This window comes from Lissotriton helveticus, chromosome 2_1, assembly GCF_964261635.1.
Source record: "Lissotriton helveticus chromosome 2_1, aLisHel1.1, whole genome shotgun sequence".
Classification (NCBI taxonomy): Eukaryota; Metazoa; Chordata; class Amphibia; order Caudata; family Salamandridae; genus Lissotriton; species Lissotriton helveticus.
The window spans coordinates 1,911,291,950-1,911,311,435 of NC_136059.1; the positions used below are offsets into that span (position 1 = coordinate 1,911,291,950).

General features: G+C 39.5%; 1 protein-coding gene and 1 long non-coding RNA gene across 3 annotated transcripts in view; one reads left to right on the plus strand and one right to left on the minus strand.

Annotated features, from left to right (window-relative positions):
- The window catches only part of TRPC3 (transient receptor potential cation channel subfamily C member 3), a 697,537-nt gene that overhangs the window by 573,520 nt on the left and 104,531 nt on the right, over positions 1-19,486 (plus strand). The window contains exons 5-6 of the mRNA XM_078676843.1: positions 9,841-10,057; positions 16,811-17,044. Of these exons, the coding sequence (XP_078532969.1) occupies positions 9,841-10,057; positions 16,811-17,044 (451 nt within the window). The remainder of the gene's footprint in view (positions 1-9,840; positions 10,058-16,810; positions 17,045-19,486) is intronic.
- The window catches only part of LOC144818937 (uncharacterized), a 324,952-nt gene that overhangs the window by 184,619 nt on the left and 120,847 nt on the right, over positions 1-19,486 (minus strand). The gene's annotated exons all lie outside the window — the stretch shown is intronic.

Genomic DNA, 19,486 nt, shown 5'->3' on the forward strand with positions numbered 1-19,486 from the left:
CCTTCATCTCTCTTATTTTTGTAGGCATAGTTGAATCTGAGGAAAAATATAATAAAAATGTTATTAAACATTATTATCAAACAGTAAATCAGTAATAGTGATCAAAAACATAACACACTACTTGACATTTTAAATAGAAGATTTTTTAGTCCTTGCAAATTTACAATACAGAAATAGCAGAAAAGAAATGAGATTTATATTTATGTTACCTATGCTATTTTATATGTGAATCTGATCTAATTTTATGAGCATATTTTAATATTTTATTGAAGACACTACACATAACCTGTTTTTGAAGGTGTCTTTATTTTTAAATTAAACGGTTTACCTTTTTACTTTTTATTGATTATAAATTTTAAAAATAAATGTTTATAATTCCAAAGGCTCAAGCAGGTCAGCTTCCCATCCTATATCATATAATTCGGACAAATCTGCATCCTCATCACGCTCTTCTTCATCCTCAGGATTTAAATCATCCAATGGATCAACATCCACTGATGTTTCAATTACAAGTTCAATGATGAGGTCAAAATCAACTGATTGCAGATTGTCGCTCATGTTGAGGTTGTCTTTATCTTTAAAGAAAGACAACAACAATGAGATGTTGCAGAGTAAGAGACAAATCTCACAGATTATAATAGTAAAATTATTTAACAAGAGTAACATTTTGCAGCTATTATTTAGCCATGTCCAGCGATGCTGAGCAGGTGAAGCCTATGTCTAATTTTTCACTGAACAGGACTCATCTGTTCTTAACCTTGGATAAGCCTCAACGACTCTGTGTCCCCTGCACATACTCAAATGTTAAAGTGCAGATTTATATTAAATGGCACATCCCCAGGCATGCACCAGTTAATGTGCACCACTGCTTTACCACCCATGGTGTGCCGCATTTACAATCAGATAGGAGAAAGCTGCTTCAAAACCCTGCGCCTGCTTGAAGCTGGCATAGGTCTTGACGCAGCATTGTATAGATGGGGCACCCCTGATCCTTGCTGGAGCTGCATCGCACTTACGATACAACTCCAGCAATGTGCCACCTTTACAGCACAGATGCGTCACGCATCTGTGCCTTTTTTGCCCCATGCTGCGCCGCATTGTAAATGCAGCACACCATGGGTGGCGGAACAGTGGCGCAGGATGACTGTCACATCCCTGGGGATGCGCCACTCATCATAAATCTATCCCTAAGCTTCTTATCTTGTTACAGATGAACTGCCATATGTATCATCAAAATATTTTACATATTATAAATAGCAAATTTTAAGGAATAAATAGCGATTCTTTACTATTCCTAATTTGCAATGAGCAAATTGCTAATTGCAAATTACCCATTCATTTCCATAGGCTAGGAGGCTCATAGGAATTAATGTTGCAAGTTGTGATTAGCAATTAGCTCATCACAAAATAGGATTTTTTTCAAGCGTGCAGGGGTATCTCAAGAACACCCTGCTGCACCCCTGAAAAAGAAATTTGGGAGCACATGTTACATCTACATGCCCTAATGGCATGTATGGGCGTCATATGGGACCTTTTTTTTTTTAAAAAAAAAAATGCTTTTTGAAAAGAATTCGCAAATTACCACAAACTAGAAGTTGGTGGTAGTTTCCAAATCCTTAATATCATTTTTTACATATTTTTTTTTGATACATTGCATTTAAGGAATCACAAATTTTGAATTATTGACATTTTAAGTAATTTCCACATGTGCACTGTTTTCTAAATATAATTTGAAAATCGTTTTTGGGGAAAAGTAATGGTTTGCAAATTTATGACAAGGACATAATGGTGTATGCTTCTCTATAAGGCATTTCAGTATCTCTAATGTCATTTTTCCCATATTACATTATAAGACCTTTCCCCATGAAGCACATTCCTTGTAAATATGCTCCCACCAGTGCATTGCAAATTTAGATTTTGACTGTTTCAGACACATAGCCATGTTGAAAGTGACCCAAAAAAATTGCAAACGTTTTAAAAAAAAACATTCATGTGTCTTAATGACATTTTAAGTCATTTCCCCATGGACAATGTTTTCTAAGTGGCACAAAAGAGGTATACACATATCATAAATCTGTCCCTAGCATTATAAATGATTAAATCAGGATGACAATAAGATGTGGCCTATCCAGAGGTTTGTTTAAGGTGAGGCCTACTCAGGATTGCAGATTAAAGTTATGCTTGATGAAGAATACAGAGGAGATAATTTATTGTAAAGGCCTACCAATGAAGTAAGTGATTTCTACTTCATTGCACCAGTCATCATAAATGTATCCATAAGCTTCTTATCTTGTTAGACATCAACCGCCATATGTATCATATAACTATTTTGCATTTCCAAAAAAGCGAATTTTAAGGAATAAATAGCGATTCTTTACCATTCCAAATTTGTTTGAGAAAATTGCTAATTGCAAATTACCCATTCATTTCCATGGGCTAGGAGGCTCATATAAATGAAGGTGCAATTTGCGATTAACAATTTGCTCATCACAAATTAGGAATTTATTCCAAAAGTGCAGGGGTGTCTCAAGAACACCCTGCTGCAACCCTGAAAAAGAAATTTGGGGGCATATGGCGAACATAAATTTTAACAACATTCCTTTACCTCAAAAACGATTTTCAAATCATAACTTCAAAACACTACACATGGGAAAATTACTTAAATTGTCCTTAAGACACATAAAAGCGTTTTTTGATTGGCTTTCCTGCATGGTAGGGTCACTTTTAACATGGCTATGTAACATAAACATTCAAAATCAAAATTTTCAATGTACAGGTGGGAGCATATTTACAAGCAATTTGCGCCACAAAGAAAGGTCTGACATTAAAATGGGAAAAATAACATCAGGGACAGTCAATTGCCTTATAAAGAACCATACACCATTATGTCCTTCTCATGAATTTAAAAACAATTCCTTTTTCCCAAAAACGATTTTCAGATCATAATTTCAAAAAACTGCACATGAGAAAATGACTTAAAATGTCATTGAAACACATGAAAGCGTTTTTTTTTTGGCTTTCCTGCATGGTTGGTTCACTTTTATCATGGCTATGTAACACAAACATTGATAATTAAAATTTTCATGCACATGTAAGAGCATATTTACAAGCAATTTGCGCCACAGAGAAAGGTCTTACACTAAAATGAGAAAAATAACATCAAGGACAGTCAATTGCCTTATAAATAACCATACACCATTATATCCTTGTCATGAATTTAAAAACAATTCCTTTTCCACAAAAACGATTTTCAAATCATAATTTCTAAACACTGCACATCAGAAAATGACTTAAAATGTCATTAAAACACATGAAATCATTTTTTGATTGGCTTTCCAGCATGGTTGCGTCACTTTTAACATGGCTATATAACAAAAACATTCAAAATCTAAATTTTCCATGCACATGTGAGAGCATATTTACAAGCAATTTGCGCCACATAAATCATAATTTTCTCCTTAAAGCACACTATTCTCTATCTAAAGTAAAGAAATATTTTCTCACCTTAGCAAATACTTTGAGTTTGAAAACAGTCTCAGAAACACACCAATTTGTCTTCAGCAGAGCAAAAGGTATGCACTCCAGAGTCTGCAGCTATCAAAAGCACAGAAATGGTGTAATTCTTCACACATATTTCTCATGTCACCCAATCAAAACTCTTCCCTCACTTTTTTTCAAATGAAAACCCTTCCCCCTCTGCCCTTTCTGCCTATTTTCCATAGCAACCACCTCTTGGAGAAACTCTGGTGTTTGCAAATTCACACAACAATGTTGCAATTGAACTCTGAACTCTCAGTGCACCTGCATATCCAGTGCTTTCTTTCATTTAATGATTTTTTATTGACCACTCAAAATACATCTTTCAAAGAACACATCTCTACACCCTAACTTTCTGTTTTCATCAATCAAAATCCACCAATCACTGTTACTACTTCATGAACACAGAAACTCCACAGTTTTTTTCATTTCAAACTCACATTTTTTCAACTGCCATTTCATTGCCACACTTCATCTGACTGCAGGAGAACCTTCTCTCACCATGTTTTCTGTCTGGATTGTTGGTCATAGTTATATTCACTGGGCTCAAAGGTACGTTGAAAGCAGGAATTTACCTAACCTCAATTTACAAGATGTGGAAATTAAGTGGTTTGGCCACAGAGGATTAAAATGTCACCAATTGATACCATTGGTGAAAACCTTTATGCATTTGCCCAAACCTGACCTGTTAATTGTGCACTGTGGAGGTAATGACTTGGGCACTTTGACTGGTGTAGGTCTGGAAATGCTTTTAAAGGACACCTTTGAGCAATTGATGGCACTTTTTCCTCAGACTGCCTTGGTATATTCAAATATATGCCAAAGACAGAAATGGAGGTGGTCAAACCAATTTTGTCCACAAATTGAGAAGTCGAGGAAGCATGTAAACAAATCTGTTTCAGCTTACATGAGAGACCATGGAATGGGCTCCCTGTACAACAATAACTTGCGTTACTACATGCAAGATATCTACAGAGGAGATGGAGTTCACTTCTCAGATGAGGGCAACAGAGTTTTCACTCTGAATTTAAAAATGTGCATTGGTACCTACTTATAAGTACCAAAATGTACCATAAACCCAAAAGCTCTTCTCAGAGCTACCCTACATCTAATCACTCACAATTATTATTTTACTCTAACTTTTTTTACTAATTTTCAACAAAGTACGCTCCCTGGGGCGCTACCCGGTACGCGTACCGGGAGCTAACCTCGCGAAATTTTAAAAAAAAATGTTTTTTTTTCGCACATATGGGCCTCCTCAGCCACCCTCACAAAACCTAGGGGGTCAAGATAAGTCTACCATGCCCCCTTCTACCTATTCTGAACATTATTTGCCCTCCATCTTGTATCATAATTCGACCGAAACACAAAATGGTGGACTCCCGTTACGCTTAAGGTTCGCGTACCAGGGCGCTCACCGGTTCGCGTACCGGGTCGCTTCCTGGGAAGCGCACCATCAAAAAAGGTGGGAAAGTAGTTCACAGAAAAGCCACTGGAGACAATTTCACCAAATATAGATTAGCTCATACTACATACCAATCCCTACCATTTTCACAAATTTGATTGGAATTCCATTTAGCCGTTTAGCCTATAGAACTCACTAAATACCGTGAGGTAAATTACTTCACAAAACACATCTGAAGTGTTGGAATTGACAACCAATTAAAATGTTACTTTCATTTTCTACTTTTTTTACCTGACATTTGATTGGTTATGTACCCGAATATATATAAAGGAAGAGAAGGAAACACAGCCATTTTGACTACTACTTCCTGGTGTACATTTCTATTAGAATTTTCATTAATAACTTCAACTTCTTTTTAAAGGTAAGTTGTTATTTTTAAAACTGAAGTATATTGAGCACTTTAAGTTAATATGGCAAACTTTTTCTGTTAGTTATATACTATCCCTCTGTAGTACTTATAAATTTAGATACACTTTTTTATATTCCTACTTCCACTCTGATACTATACACTGCCCAAAGATAAATTCTCTGTTAAAAACTGCCTATCTAAAATTAATCCCAACAGTGCCCTACCTCTACTAATATATATATTTTTTATGCAAATTTCAGGAAAAATGGAAAGTGAACAAAACATTTCATTTGAAATTGTCCTTCCAGAGTCCAACACAGAAATCATTGATCCAAATGAGATTGAATTTATGGATGAATCTTGGGACCAAGAACTACTGCAATGTGTACAAGCAGTAGATAACCTCCTTGCAAATGAGGACATTTTACAACCTCAGAGACTACAATCTATATTCCATGATTATGAAATTTCTGACAATGAAATGTTAGAAAGTTTATTAAATTATGAAACACAATAAAAAAAACTTAAAAAAAAAAAAAATAATCAACAAAACCAACAATCAATTAACATACAGCATTTGAAAAGTCTATCATTCATTTTTCATTGTGATACGCTCCCCAGAACGCTTCCCGGTTCGCGTACCGGGCGCTAACCACGAAAAAAAACAAAAAAAAATTATTTTTTTTTGCTTCGCGGGGCCCCTTTAAAGCCTCCACATCAAACCTAGGGGGTCAGGGAGGATCTACTATGCCCCCTTTGTTTTGGCCTCCTCTTGTCTCTCAATCCTACCGAGAGACAAGATGGCGGCCGCTCCGGACTGTTTAGAATGTTGACAGACACCGGAGAGCCAATCAGCTTAGCTACGCGAAGTTCCGGTACGCTTAAGGTCCGCGGACCGGAGCGCTGCCCAGAGCGCGCTTACAGATATATATCTTTTTTTAAACGTTAATTTCTCAAAATCCACTGGAGCACATATATTGAGACCTACAAAAGGCACATCGGGCTATCAGCCCCTAATATTTTGCCAAGTTTCGTGCAAATCCATTCAGCCGTTCGGGCTAAAAGTGAGGCTAACCGCCCTATGGAAAACTCAATGTTAAAAACACGTTTTGGGACCCCCCTTTTTTCTCGGCCCCCCCTGGACCAACTCCCCCCAAATTTCCAGTGGCTGCTCAGAAACAAAATGTTCCATTTTCCAGAAAATTTCAGCCAATTCCGTCCACAAACGCCAAAGTTATTAGACATAGAATTTTCAAAAATCCCATAGGGAAAAAATCCTAACTATATATACCTACTGGCGACCGCCAGTAGGTATATATATATATATATATATATATATATATATATATATATATATATATATATATATATATATATATATATATATATATATATATATATATATATATATATACTGAAAAAAACAAAAGTTACTTGGATGGTATAGTTAGTATAGTTAGGCTCAGGTTTCACTCGTACCAAACCAGTGAAATTCAGCAGTTATAGTTAGCTGGGCTAACTATAACTCGCGCCCCCACAATGCACTGCTTATGACCTCCCATATTGCATCACTCATAACATGATCAGTGACATTGCTGATGACATCACTCATGACATCTCAAATGACATCATCTAGTGACTGTGGGTGTTTTAAAAAAGTTTATCGGTGTTAAATATATATACCAAGGTGTATTGTTGAATCAGTGGGTGTGTGCGTGCCTGTATGGATGATGCAAGGGGTGAGTGACTGACTGTATAAGTGAGTAATTAAGTGTCTCAGTGAGTGTATGGGTGAGTGACTGGTTGTGTGAATGTTTGTATCAGTCTGTAAGTTGGTGTCTAAGTAGCCGCATGTGTGTGTGTGTGAGTCCGTGAGTGGCTGTATGGTTGACTGATTGGCTGTCTGAGTACCTGTATGGGTATCTAGGTCTGTGTGGGTGGGTGAGGTTGTGTGTGACTGCCTGTATAGATGAGTGAATGGGTAAGTCAGTGGCTGTATGGGTTTGTATGTGTGTGTGGGGGGTGGGGGTGTATGTGTGTGTGTGTGAGTGAGGGGCTATATGGGTGAGTGAGTGTGTATAGCTGTGTGGGTGAGTGGATTTGTCAGTGGTATATGGGTGAGTAACTGGATATGTGAAAAACAAAATAGGTGAGTGATGGGGTATAGGAGTGACCTATGTGGCTGTATGGGTGAGTGTGTGATTGTGTCAGTAAATGTGTAGGTGAGTGAGTACTGTTAGTATCTGTATAAGCAAGTGGGTGCGTGTGTAACACTATGAGTAAGTGGCTGTGTGATTGACCGTATGGGTGAGCGAGTAGGTGTGTGAGTAGCTCTATAGGTGACTGACTCAGTGTTTGAGTGGCTGTATTAGTGAGTGGATGTATGAGTGGCTTTATGGGTGAGTGAGTTGATGTGTGTGTTGAGCTATGAATCAGTAAGTGGGTGTGTGAGTAATGGTATGGGTCTGTGAGTGGGTTTGTAAATGGTTGTGTGGGAGTGGGTGTATGAAAGGTTATCTGGGGGTGTGAGAGGGGTGTTAGTGATTTTGCAGATGATGTCATCAGTGACGTCATCACTGATGTTATCAGTGATGTCACTAACCAAGTCATGAGTGATGTAATATGTGAGGTCATAAGCCATGCATTGAAGAGGCACGAGCTATAGTTAGCTCTGTAACTGCTGAATTTCACTGGTTTTGTGCGAGTGAAACTTGAGCCTAACTATAACGTCCCTCTAACCTTTGTTTTTTTCAGTGATGGATTTTAGAATAGTAATGGTGTTTGCAGAGGGGCGGTGAAAGGGGGCAGATCCTCTGACCAGCTCTCAGAAATCAGACTATGTAGGACTTACAGAAAGTACTAGGAATGCTTCTTGGCCCCCAGAGTTGACTGTGTAAGGAGGTGATGTGCCCAGTGAGAATACGTGAGCATGGCTGAGACTGTGCGTGTGGGGACCAGCATTCTGAAGGTCTCCGGTACGAGACTCAGTAAATACACGTACAATGAAAGTAACAAGGTTATTGAGGAGAATATCAGTATTTTGTGTATATACTCTCTCTTTCCTTCTGATTGCAGTGCTGTTGCTTGGTGTCCCTTGGGAAGTATGACAATGTTATTTTGATAGCTGTTGCTTCAAGTACTGTTGGGAGATATGATGCCTTCCCTTTGTTGAAAAATGCTTAAACATATGCTGTACTCCTGCCATGTTCGTTTGCAATTTTGACATTGTGCAGGAATGGTATTTGGGGAGCTGTTGGGATTTAAAAGCAGCGAGGATCTGACACTGGTCTTAAGTATTTTACTGGAGATCCTTTCTACTGAAAATGTTGCTTTTGTAAGTTATATGATTTATCATACCTGCAGGTTGTTGTGCTTGTTAAATTTTCATCAATTAAGTTATTAAGCCATTTATGTATTCCATGTGGAGGGCAGCGATATTGACATATTTCCTTTATGTCTATATACCGTGGGCATTGCTACAATGTATAAATGGTGTGTTTCAAATGGCACCTGCCAAGTTTGAAAAAGGCCGGTTTTCAGTCAAAATGCGTTACTTGGCAAACGATGTTGTTTGAATAAATAAGTGCCTTAGGATTCTGTAGTGTATCGGTACTGTTCTTCTACATCTGGAGCAGGAATGGGAGGAATATATGAATTATTTATATAACTATATATATTCATGCAAGGTGACAAAATACAGCAGAGTTTGTAAAATGTGGCCTCTTTCTTACCAGTAAGTTAAGCCTGGGCAGGTTAATTGTACAGTTTATTTTTGATTTAAAATTGCTTGGAGATAGTTTATAAAATAATGCGTACTAGCAGAGCATCAGCTTACTATCATTTACATTACACCCCTGTTCCAAACCCGCAATTTTTGCAAATGTTAGGTTTTACTTGCATAAAATTGGAAGTTCCTAAATCAAATAAACAGAAGATAGCCACATGCAAGGAAATCTAAAGTCTACAAATTCTTTCAAGGTCACGCCCAATATGCCCGGCTTGCTTAGTGTATACTGGATATTTTATCTCTATCGATGTCAGTCTTACACTTCAGCAATAGCATAACCTGCTGCCTCCAGCATCGGTCTAAATAATGCCTGTCAGGGTTAACATTGGTCATTTTGTGATGGGTTAGCAATGGTGTGTCTGGTTCATTATTATTTAAAGATCTGAGCATCCTGTTTGTGTCTGTCTTTCCTCATGTAGAAATGGCTCAAAGGAAGTGCTATGAATCTTGCAGTTACTCAAAAGTCTGATTAGCAGGAACTCTCAGTATTATTCATTGTAGAGTTCTAGGCTCCAGAATCTGGGAATCATCGCTCAACATTGATATCAGCACTACATTCATGAGATTTTTAAATTGGCCTGAAAATTGGGAGATCATCTTGCATGGTATTGGCCTACTTGCGCAAATTGTGTTAGCATGAGTCTTGTAAACGAATACATGTGTTGGGAAAGTTCATGAACATTGTATGTTCTATTGTTACAGCTTGGAAAGGTGCTCCGAAGTCCCTTCATGAAGTTCGTCGCTCATGCTGCATCATTCATTATTTTCCTGTGCCTCCTGGTGTTCAATGCCTCAGATCGGTTCGAAGGCATCAAAACCCTGCCGAATGTCACTGTGATTGAGTACCCAAAGCAAGTGTTCAGGGTGAAAACGACCCGTTTCACCTGGACGGAGATGTTGATCATGGTGTGGGTAGTTGGTAAGTATGCTGCCCTTTACAAAATACTGTCCAACCTATCCTTCCATAGCTTAGGAGTGCCTGATGACATCCTGGACAAATCTATAGTCTAGTGCCCATTTATTAGCCATTCCCAAGCATCTCAGTTTCAGTGAATCACAATTCTGTTTATGATGTATGAGTGCTTTGCTTGACCATTCTGCTTCAGTTTTGCACAGTTAGGGAAGTAATTTTTATTGTACTGCTGACTGAAAAGTATAACACAGAGATAGGACTGTACCAATGGCCCAAGTGACTGGAGAAAATGGAAAATATCAGTGCAACAACAGATCTGGGCACAAACATTTTGGGTCAGATTCACAAAGGTAACTTACACTTTTGGGTAATTTACACTTTTTTTCGTTTCTTCATGCTTTTTGCATTTATTTCTTAATGCTTTTACAACAACAACTAAAAACAGCCAAGATCTCATGAGGTACATAGGAATCATTGTATCATATCAGACCAACGTATCATGGGTTCGATCCCCATCCAACGGTTGAGTAATTTGCACTTTTAAGTAAATTCACTACTTTTTACTTATTATCAAATTGTGAGTGTAAGTTATTATTAAAACATTAGTAATAAATCCAGCACCACACTTGGCCAACCATTGGTACGGCAACACCCGCCCATAGAAAATAATGGAACAGGGAATTAAAATAAAACCCCATGGGAAATATTGTTAAATCAAAATATTTAAAAGAGTTAAAAATAAAAATAGATGTAATGTAAAAATATATAAAAATAGTACATATTTATTATTTGATTTAAAAATATTTTAATGCCCTGATTACATTTTCAAAATTAATATAACAATATTTTCTTAAAATAAAACTAAACTAATTTTAAAATATATAAAATGAATTTGTATTACTATTTATCCTAAAAATAGTGTTAATATTTATTTTTGAGTTACCTAATTTTTTTTCCCCTACACTTTACCATATGGAAATCTCTGTCCTGACTGTGGAGTATCCCTATGATAAAAAACTGGGAAAATTAAAAACATTACTGTACAGTGATTCATGCAATATTTCCCTACATCACTTTGCTTGATCTGTTATGTTTCTTTTATATGACCTAGGAATATCTGCAATATTTCATTTATATCACCATGCAGATCTTGAGTATGTCATTTAAAACATCGATCCAAAATTACAGGTAAAATGTGCATTTAATGTAAATGTGTAAATGTACAGGAATTTATATAGCGCAAATCACCGAGCGGTTTCTAAGCGCTTGCTTAGGGAACCCGTCCTGGTATTCCCCTGTGAGATAACCCCGGCAGGGTATCCGCAAGGTGAAAGCCAGGCATCCCGCCGCGAGGGGCCGTTGTGGAGATTAAGCAAGCTATTGCCCAGAGTCGCAGAGTGTGAACCCGTGAATCGAGTAGGCACCGGAGCGAGAATTGTCGAGTCCATGGACATTTTAGGACTCAAGACCCTGCCGAGCCGGGAATTGAACCCTGGTCCCGGGCTGACCTCTGCTTCCAGGTCTGCCTCCTCTAACCAGTGAGCCACACTTCTCCACTCTGTGGGCAATTCAAAATACTTTAGTATACATGTATGTCAGAAAACACTCTTGTTTTGTTCATGTTGGTGATCAGACAGTTTCAAACAGACTATGGCATGACTGTGTACCCTCCTTGCCAAGACCTAATTATGTTGTAAGGCATAGAGAAGAGTTGGCCCAAATCCTGTCACCACTCTGTAGTTACAGTTAGGTCAGATTTTCCATAGGAAGTGTTTTTTCTTTCACTAATAACTTTGGGTCTATGTGACGAATCTTCACAAAACGTTCCCAAAACAGTTCACCTACCTCAGCTCCCCCCTGGAAAGTTTCTGGGTGACCCATAAAGGGGAGGTGGGGGGGGGGGGAGAAAACATTGGGAATTTTAGACTGCATTCAAGCCACAAAAGCAGGATGAAATTACACCAAATGCGGCACAAAGCTGGATCTATACCTCTATACCCGGAAAGCGTACTTTTTATGATGTGGGTTAACTCTGTTCAGTAATTTTTGAGAAGTTAAGGTTCAAAATTTATAGATATCTGAACAGTTGGGCATGCAATTTCAAATAATAGGGCCATCTGATTGGCCAAGGGAGCATTTATCCTATCAGCAGCATCACTTCCATGCGTCTCACTTGAGCTTTTGCTAAGATTGTCTGCTCACAACATAAAGAGATATGTCGGTGCTGCCATTACAGGACAAGAGGACTCACATCCATAGACCTTGTGCCCCAGTACCAAATTTTCTAAAAATGTTTTTTTATATGCTGTGATCCCAGAGGACTCTCACGGCAGCCAGCGCAACCCCCGCTTACTCCAAGTGTCGGACAAGATCAAAAAATTATTTATAAAACAAGTGGGGTTGGCCTCCCATGGGAAGTCGGATGCAGGTCCCTGTGATCCCAGAGGACTCTCGCAGTAGCCAGCGCAACCCCCGCTTACTCCAAGTGTCGGACAAGATCAAAAAACAATTTAAAAAACAAGTGGTGTTGGCCGCCCATGGGAAGTTGAATGCAGGTCCTTGCCACAGGCGAGGGATCGGCTTTCTATGGGAGATGAAAATTGTATTAGAACATTGGAATGTTGAGCGCTCCATTGAAGACAATGGAGTGCTCCAGGTTTCCAATGCTTGGTGCAAGCCCGGAGCATCAACATTCCAATGTTTGTTCAAAGCTGTTGCCCGCTACTTCGGGTTCTATGGTATATTAGAACATTGGAATGTTGAAAGCTCCACTGAAGACAATGGAGTAGCTCTGGGCTTATAATAGCTGGAATAATCATGTAGCTCCAACATTGCAATGTTTGCCTTTTTAATTTAGAACGTTCTACCCTAAGTGGGTGGGATGTTCTAATAGCCTTATAGCCCTTCTCCCTCGAGCTGTATCACTTATTAAAGGCCCTCTCCCTATAGCTCGGGTTCAGGGACTTTAACAAACGGGATAGCCCTCTGCAGTGGACTATAATACCATATTACTTTACATTTAAAATGAACCTACAAATTCAATGAAAAATATAAAGTTAAAGTGACCTTATAGTTAGGTATTGTAAAAATATCTTGCTTTACATTAAAAAAATTAAATAACTATTACCTAAAACTTGCACACTAGCCGTGCACTGTTAATGACCTCATATAAGACCTCACATGTTACATCACATATGGTAAAATGATCTTACTTCACATTTTAACAACTCAGAAATTCACTGCAGAAAACAAAGGTTAAAGTGACATTATAGTTAGGTGAAAATGTCTGTTAAAAATTAACATTTTAAACTAAAAAAAAACACTGAAATTCACCAGTTATAGTTTACTGACGTAACTGTAATTTGTGCACTTGCCATGCACAGTGTCACTTCAAATGTCATCAGTGATGTTATCAAACATATCATAGAATATGTCATGAATGATTTAATATCTGAGGTCATAGGCAGTGCATGGCAAGTGTGCAGGTAATATTAATCCAGTTAACTATAACTGGAAAATGTCAGTGTTTTTTGGGGGTTTAAAATGGTACTTTTACCAGACTTTTTCACCACACTATACTTTCACTTTACCTTTAGTTTTTTCAGTGAATTTCTATGTTGTTTTTTAACATGAAGTAAGATTTTATTACCATACCTATCTATCCATATCCTCTGCAGCTTACGGCCTTTGGGCTTGCACAGCGGGTGTTGGGCACAGGGCCTGTCCTGCGGCTAGACCCTGTGCTTAATCCCCCACAGGCACTCAACCCACCGCCACACCGGGCCTTTGGTCCTTGCCTGTCTGCAGCATGTGGCAGAGCAGCCAACCCCTGTGGTTGACCAACCCTCGCCAAGTGTGTGCTTCAGCCATTTGCGGCCTCACCACAATGCCAAAGCCACACAGGGATCCAAACTCCCATTGCTGTCCAACACCCCCGATGATCACACAACATCAATGGACACTAACCCAAATTTTTTTATTGGTCCCACCGTAATCTCGCTGTACTCCTGCAAATGTTTGCAGGGGGCACAGAGTACTGCGCGTCAGCAGCATTGCAGAAAAAATATATTCCGCATTTTAACCCCAGGGGTGGTCCATCAAGGACGCCCAACCCCCCACACACACAAAAACTTGGAAGTCCTAAAATGGTGGCCCGGCCGCAACATTTTTCTTCATGTTGCAGCCAATGAATCATAGTGCTCTGTCGCACAAGACTAGTCCCAGTCCAGTGGGAGCAGCCAATCAGAATACTTTTTTTAACCTTTTTTTCACTGAGTAATTTCGTGATAGAACCACTTTGCTATATATGTATACATTTTGAAGATTGATTTTGCTGAAACAGCAGAAGGAATTCCACCAAATCAGAAAATGTTTGTTTTCTGGATCTAAGTTAAGATCTAGCTTTCTGCCACATTTTGGTGTACTTCGTTCAGCCGTTTTGACTGCAGCGTCGGCTAAAGTTCAATGGGAAACTGCAAGGAGAAAACATGTTTTTAGACACACACACACCCCTCCCTCTTTTTTTCTCAGCCCCTGCTTGACGGATCACCCAAAAAGTTTGAGGAAGGAGCTGAGGTGAATGAACCATGTTTTGGGAAAGTTTTCGGAACATTTGTCAAATTGAGGCAGTCATTAGCAAAACAAAAAAATCTATTCCCTAACTATAACTACACAGCGACAATATAAATGGATACATATAATACATATTTATATATATAATATACTTGGAAGTTCCTTCCAGTTTCCAGTTATTTTAATTAAATTGCAGAGAAGAAAACAATTTAATCAGTAAAGTACTGAAAGATAAGCTAAGCTTTGCTTCTCAACAGTAGCACAAATTCTTACCTCCCTTCACGGCCCCTGAATGAGTATGTGACTTCCACTTCAATCAAAGGGAGCGAGCGCGAGGCAGCAGATTCTCCAAGTGTAGCATTGGCTGTGGCTCTGGGGTCAAACAGACCATATTGCAAGTTCACAGCACACACTTAAAAATGTATGATGTGTTGGCGGAGATTAACTGCGTGCTGTTCTTGCAGAACTGTTTGTACAGCCCGTCTAAAATTCAGTTATACAGTATATTCTCTCCATGGATGGGGGGGGGGGTTGCTTTCTTTGTGTTCTTGTCTAAATGAGAACATTCACTTACTTCATGTCCAACAAGAATCCGTTTCAGAAAACCAGAGCAAAGAAATCAATGAGGAGTTCACAGGTGCATTACAGCTGTCTGCATTTTTTTAAATAATTGTTTCAGGAGCCATTTTTTTGTAGCAGAAGCTGTGATGTAACATGTCTGCGTTAATACTGGCAATCAATCTGATGTGCTTAAATCCTTAATTTAAAATGTTGTGGTCGACTTTCCACATTGTGCATCTCCAGGACAGTTTGCACACCAGGCATATTTTGAAAGACCAGAGAGGCATTTACAGTATCCAATAGTGTAGCAGTGGTGTCAGGGGGCCCGTGGATGTAGAAAAATACGCCCTCCTCTGATTGGCTAGTAAAATACAGCTACAATTTGAGTAAGTACAGGGCTTCCACTACCGGTGGTGGGCCCATAGTGCAGTGCATAAGAAGTTATTTCATTAGAATTAAGTCCACCGGTTATGGGTGTCTACTGATTTCTACGCATAAATATATCTTCCCGTCTGAAGCTTTAAACAACAGAAAAATATAGAAATTTGTTTTTTCAGAGTCTTTCAAAAATTCAGGCATGAGGTGTGTAGTCCAATAGCCTCTGCTATTTTGACACTATGTGGACTTAAAGACGGAATGCAATTTCCAAATGAACCATATGAAGCTGCAAGGGTACTACTTTTTAATATTTTCAGGTGTGTGCATTGCTTTATTGTGTATAACTACTTAGCGCAGTGGACATGAAAGTAAATACAATTATTAATTAAAAAGATGTGGAAATATACTGGTTGCGGTTCATTTGTTTCAACCACCAAAAATTAGATAATGGATAAATACTATGGAAGTGAGAAAAAAAAAGAAATATGGGTAGAGATGGAAATTTCCCAAAAATATATATCATAAAACCGTAGACTCTAATTATAATGTACTTTGAAGAGCGCCTCTGGCCAGCTTTCGTGGTAACCTACAGATAGTGTGGGCCCTTGGGTTTGCCAGTTGCCTAGCCTTCCTTGCGCCTGCCACCTCTCTCTAGTCCATCATTTATCTCACTGCCTTTGAAAAGAGATAGGTGAGGTCAAAACCAGGAAAGACTTTAAGTCTGCCAGTTGCTGAGTAGATCCAGTTCTTGACAGGAAGACCCGAATCCGAGGGTACGCAAGGGGTGGATGACCAGGCACTTAACCTCGAGTCACCAGCAGACAAATTCCCCAAAGATATCCATGTCTTGGAGCCTGTTCTATTAGGCAGACCCGAGAGAGACACAGGAGGAAACCATTCCCATATTCCTTCCCATACCTGCTTGTATGAGGAGTTGAGCTTTACCGCTTACCATTCATTGCCAAGAGTAGGCATAAGTATTTCTGAAAAAGATGACCTCTAGTCAGGAAATATTGAGTTGGCCATGCCTGAGATGGAGGAGAAGGAGTGCTGTTGATATACCACTGAGAGTGGGCAAATAATGCTAGTATGAATCTGTATATGTATTCAGAGATTGGGTATCTTACTGTACTTTTGCCCTACTACAAGGAGATAGTTTTAAATAAACATTTCTGAGTATGGCCGCCTGCCAGCTCGATCCAGGATACCGCGTGAAGCAATCTAATACCTTGTTATTATGCCTTTCAGGGATGATGTGGTCAGAGTGCAAGGAGCTCTGGTTGGAGGGACCACGGGAGTACATCCTACAGTTATGGAATGTATTGGATTTCGGGATGCTGTCCATATTCATTGCTGCCTTCACAGCCCGACTTTTTGCATTTGTTCAAGCCACCAAAGCACAGCAGTATGTCGACAAACACATACAGGAAAGCGACCTCTCCATGGTCACGCTGCCACCAGAAATTGAATACTTTACGTTCGGTAAGCCCAGCCAAGAGCACCTGTGCATGCGCTAACTATATGCAAACTGGGAACATATCAGGTTCCACTAAATCCGTGGCTAGCAGAAGATTTGAACCCGTTCTTTCATTTGTGAAAAGAAAGTCATATATCTGTGCCCACAGGTATAAGATATCAAGGCAGTTGAAGGTTTTCTGCAATACTCCATTTTCACAAAGGAAATATTTAAAGATTTTAAACTTAAAATATGTGAGAACCAGGGTGGAGTAATTTTGCAACTTTCCTTGTCACCCCCAGTACAATGACTACAGTAGGGGCTTGAAGAGGAAATATGGCACCCCTTGTTCTCCCCATTACTGCTGGCCATATCAAGGATTACCTGGCATTGCTTTGACCATGAATCTGTTACAACATTATAGTTTTATTTGATATTGCACGTCAGAGGGGCCTGAGTTATCTATACTAATATAATAAAGAGAGGGCCCAAACCTTTGAGGTGGGTAATCTCAGGAACCACAGCACCAATCACAACACCCAATACAGCGTTGGGAAGGGCAGTTGCAGCAGAAGGACATAGGCTATGCAGACGCCCACCATATACATTTAAAAGGTAAAAGAACCGTGCCAGCAAAGTAGTCCCTTGTGGGCGTGTCTGCGTTGTGCTGTGGGCATGTGCTGGGGCGTGACAAACGCTGGGGGCGTGTGGTACGCTCTGCCCTTCATGCCATGTCTCATATCGTGTGCTAATCCCACCATGCTCCCTTTAAATAACCCTGCACCCCATAATCATAACCCACCCTTACTCCTTAAAATACCCCAACACCCTTAAACACTAACCCATCTTAACCCTATAAATATACCCTGTTCCCCAAAACCCAAACCTATCCCTAAACCCTAAAAATATCCCTGTACCCCAAAACCCAAACCTAGCCCTGAACCCTATAAATACCCCTGTACCTCAAAACCCAATCCTACCCCTGAACCCTAAAAATACCCCTGTACCCCAAAACCCAAACCTAGCCCTGAACCCTTAAAATACCCCTGTACCCCAAAACCCAAACCTACCCCTGAACCCTAAAAATACCCCTATACCCCAAAACCCAAACCTAGCCCTGAACCCTAAAAATACCCCTGTACACCAAAACCCAAACCTAGCCCTGAACCCTTAAAATACCCCTGTAGCCCAAAACCCAAACCTACCCCTGAACCCTAAAAATACCCATATACCCCAAAACCCAAACCTAGCCCTGAACCCTAAAAATACCCCTGTACCCCAAAACCCATACCTATCCCTAAACCCTAAAACTACCCCTTTAACCCCAAACTATATCTGAACCCTTAAAATACCCAAACACCCCAAAACATATACCTCAGTACCCCAAAACGTATACCCCTATACCCATACTTACCTTATCCAAACATTAAAAAAAAACATGCTTTTACCATTCATGCATTTACAACGAATTTCGTTGTAAATGTATGCGTGGTAAAAGCATATAAAATGTAATGCCATGCGTTATAATGGCATTGCGGAGTCATGGTACTTTCAGAATGAAAGTATGCGGAGTGATGGTATGCGGAAGGAAAGTTGCGGAATAATGGGTGTTTACCCTCCCCCGGTAAGTACATTGGTGGCACGGCGGCCCACATCTCCAGCAACATACTCATATTTTTTCACCTCCCATTTGAAAAATGCACAGGTCTCTCTCATTGATGGCCAGCGCCGACATACACTTTTAGACACACCTCCCGCCACAAGTTCTAGAATTGCGAACTTTAGAGCTGGGGAGCTACGTTCGAATCTCGGTATCAGCTCAACAGCCTGTGATTCCAGGCAAATCACTTTGTCTCCCCGTGCCTACCACAAATGAATGTGTTCTTCTGTAATGTAAATTGTGCCCATGCCATGCTGTCGAGTTCACGCTATATAATATTGCAAGGAAAAATAAAGTAGGGAAACTCGAGTTCACACACTACCGAACGCGCACTCTTAAGTGCATCAGCAGTGCACTGTGAATCGGAGAGTTTCACAGGCCTGTCACAGATAAGAAATGCTATCAAAACGAAATCCTACAAAACAATATACTACTGGCCGGCAGCAATTCATACCCGGACAACGTGGGGACGAGGTGCTAGTTCATGTATACAGAGCAAGATAAATCAGTTTACCATACAAGATGCAAATGACAATGTGAGTTAGAAGATAGCAGTCTGTGCAGTCTCTAACATGATTCAGTTGACCACCGGCATATCATTTGTATGTATTCTAGAGACGAGAAGATAGTCTGAGGATAGGGTTTTTTTTGCTTCTAGGCATTTCTGGTCATTTTAATGTAAAAAATGTATCTAGGACAATATATTGCTTGCGTCTCGAAAATCTTCACCGTGCACATGCGCAGATCATGCATTTAAGATAAATTAACTTAGCCATGTGTCCAGTCAGATCACATAATGCTTCATTTC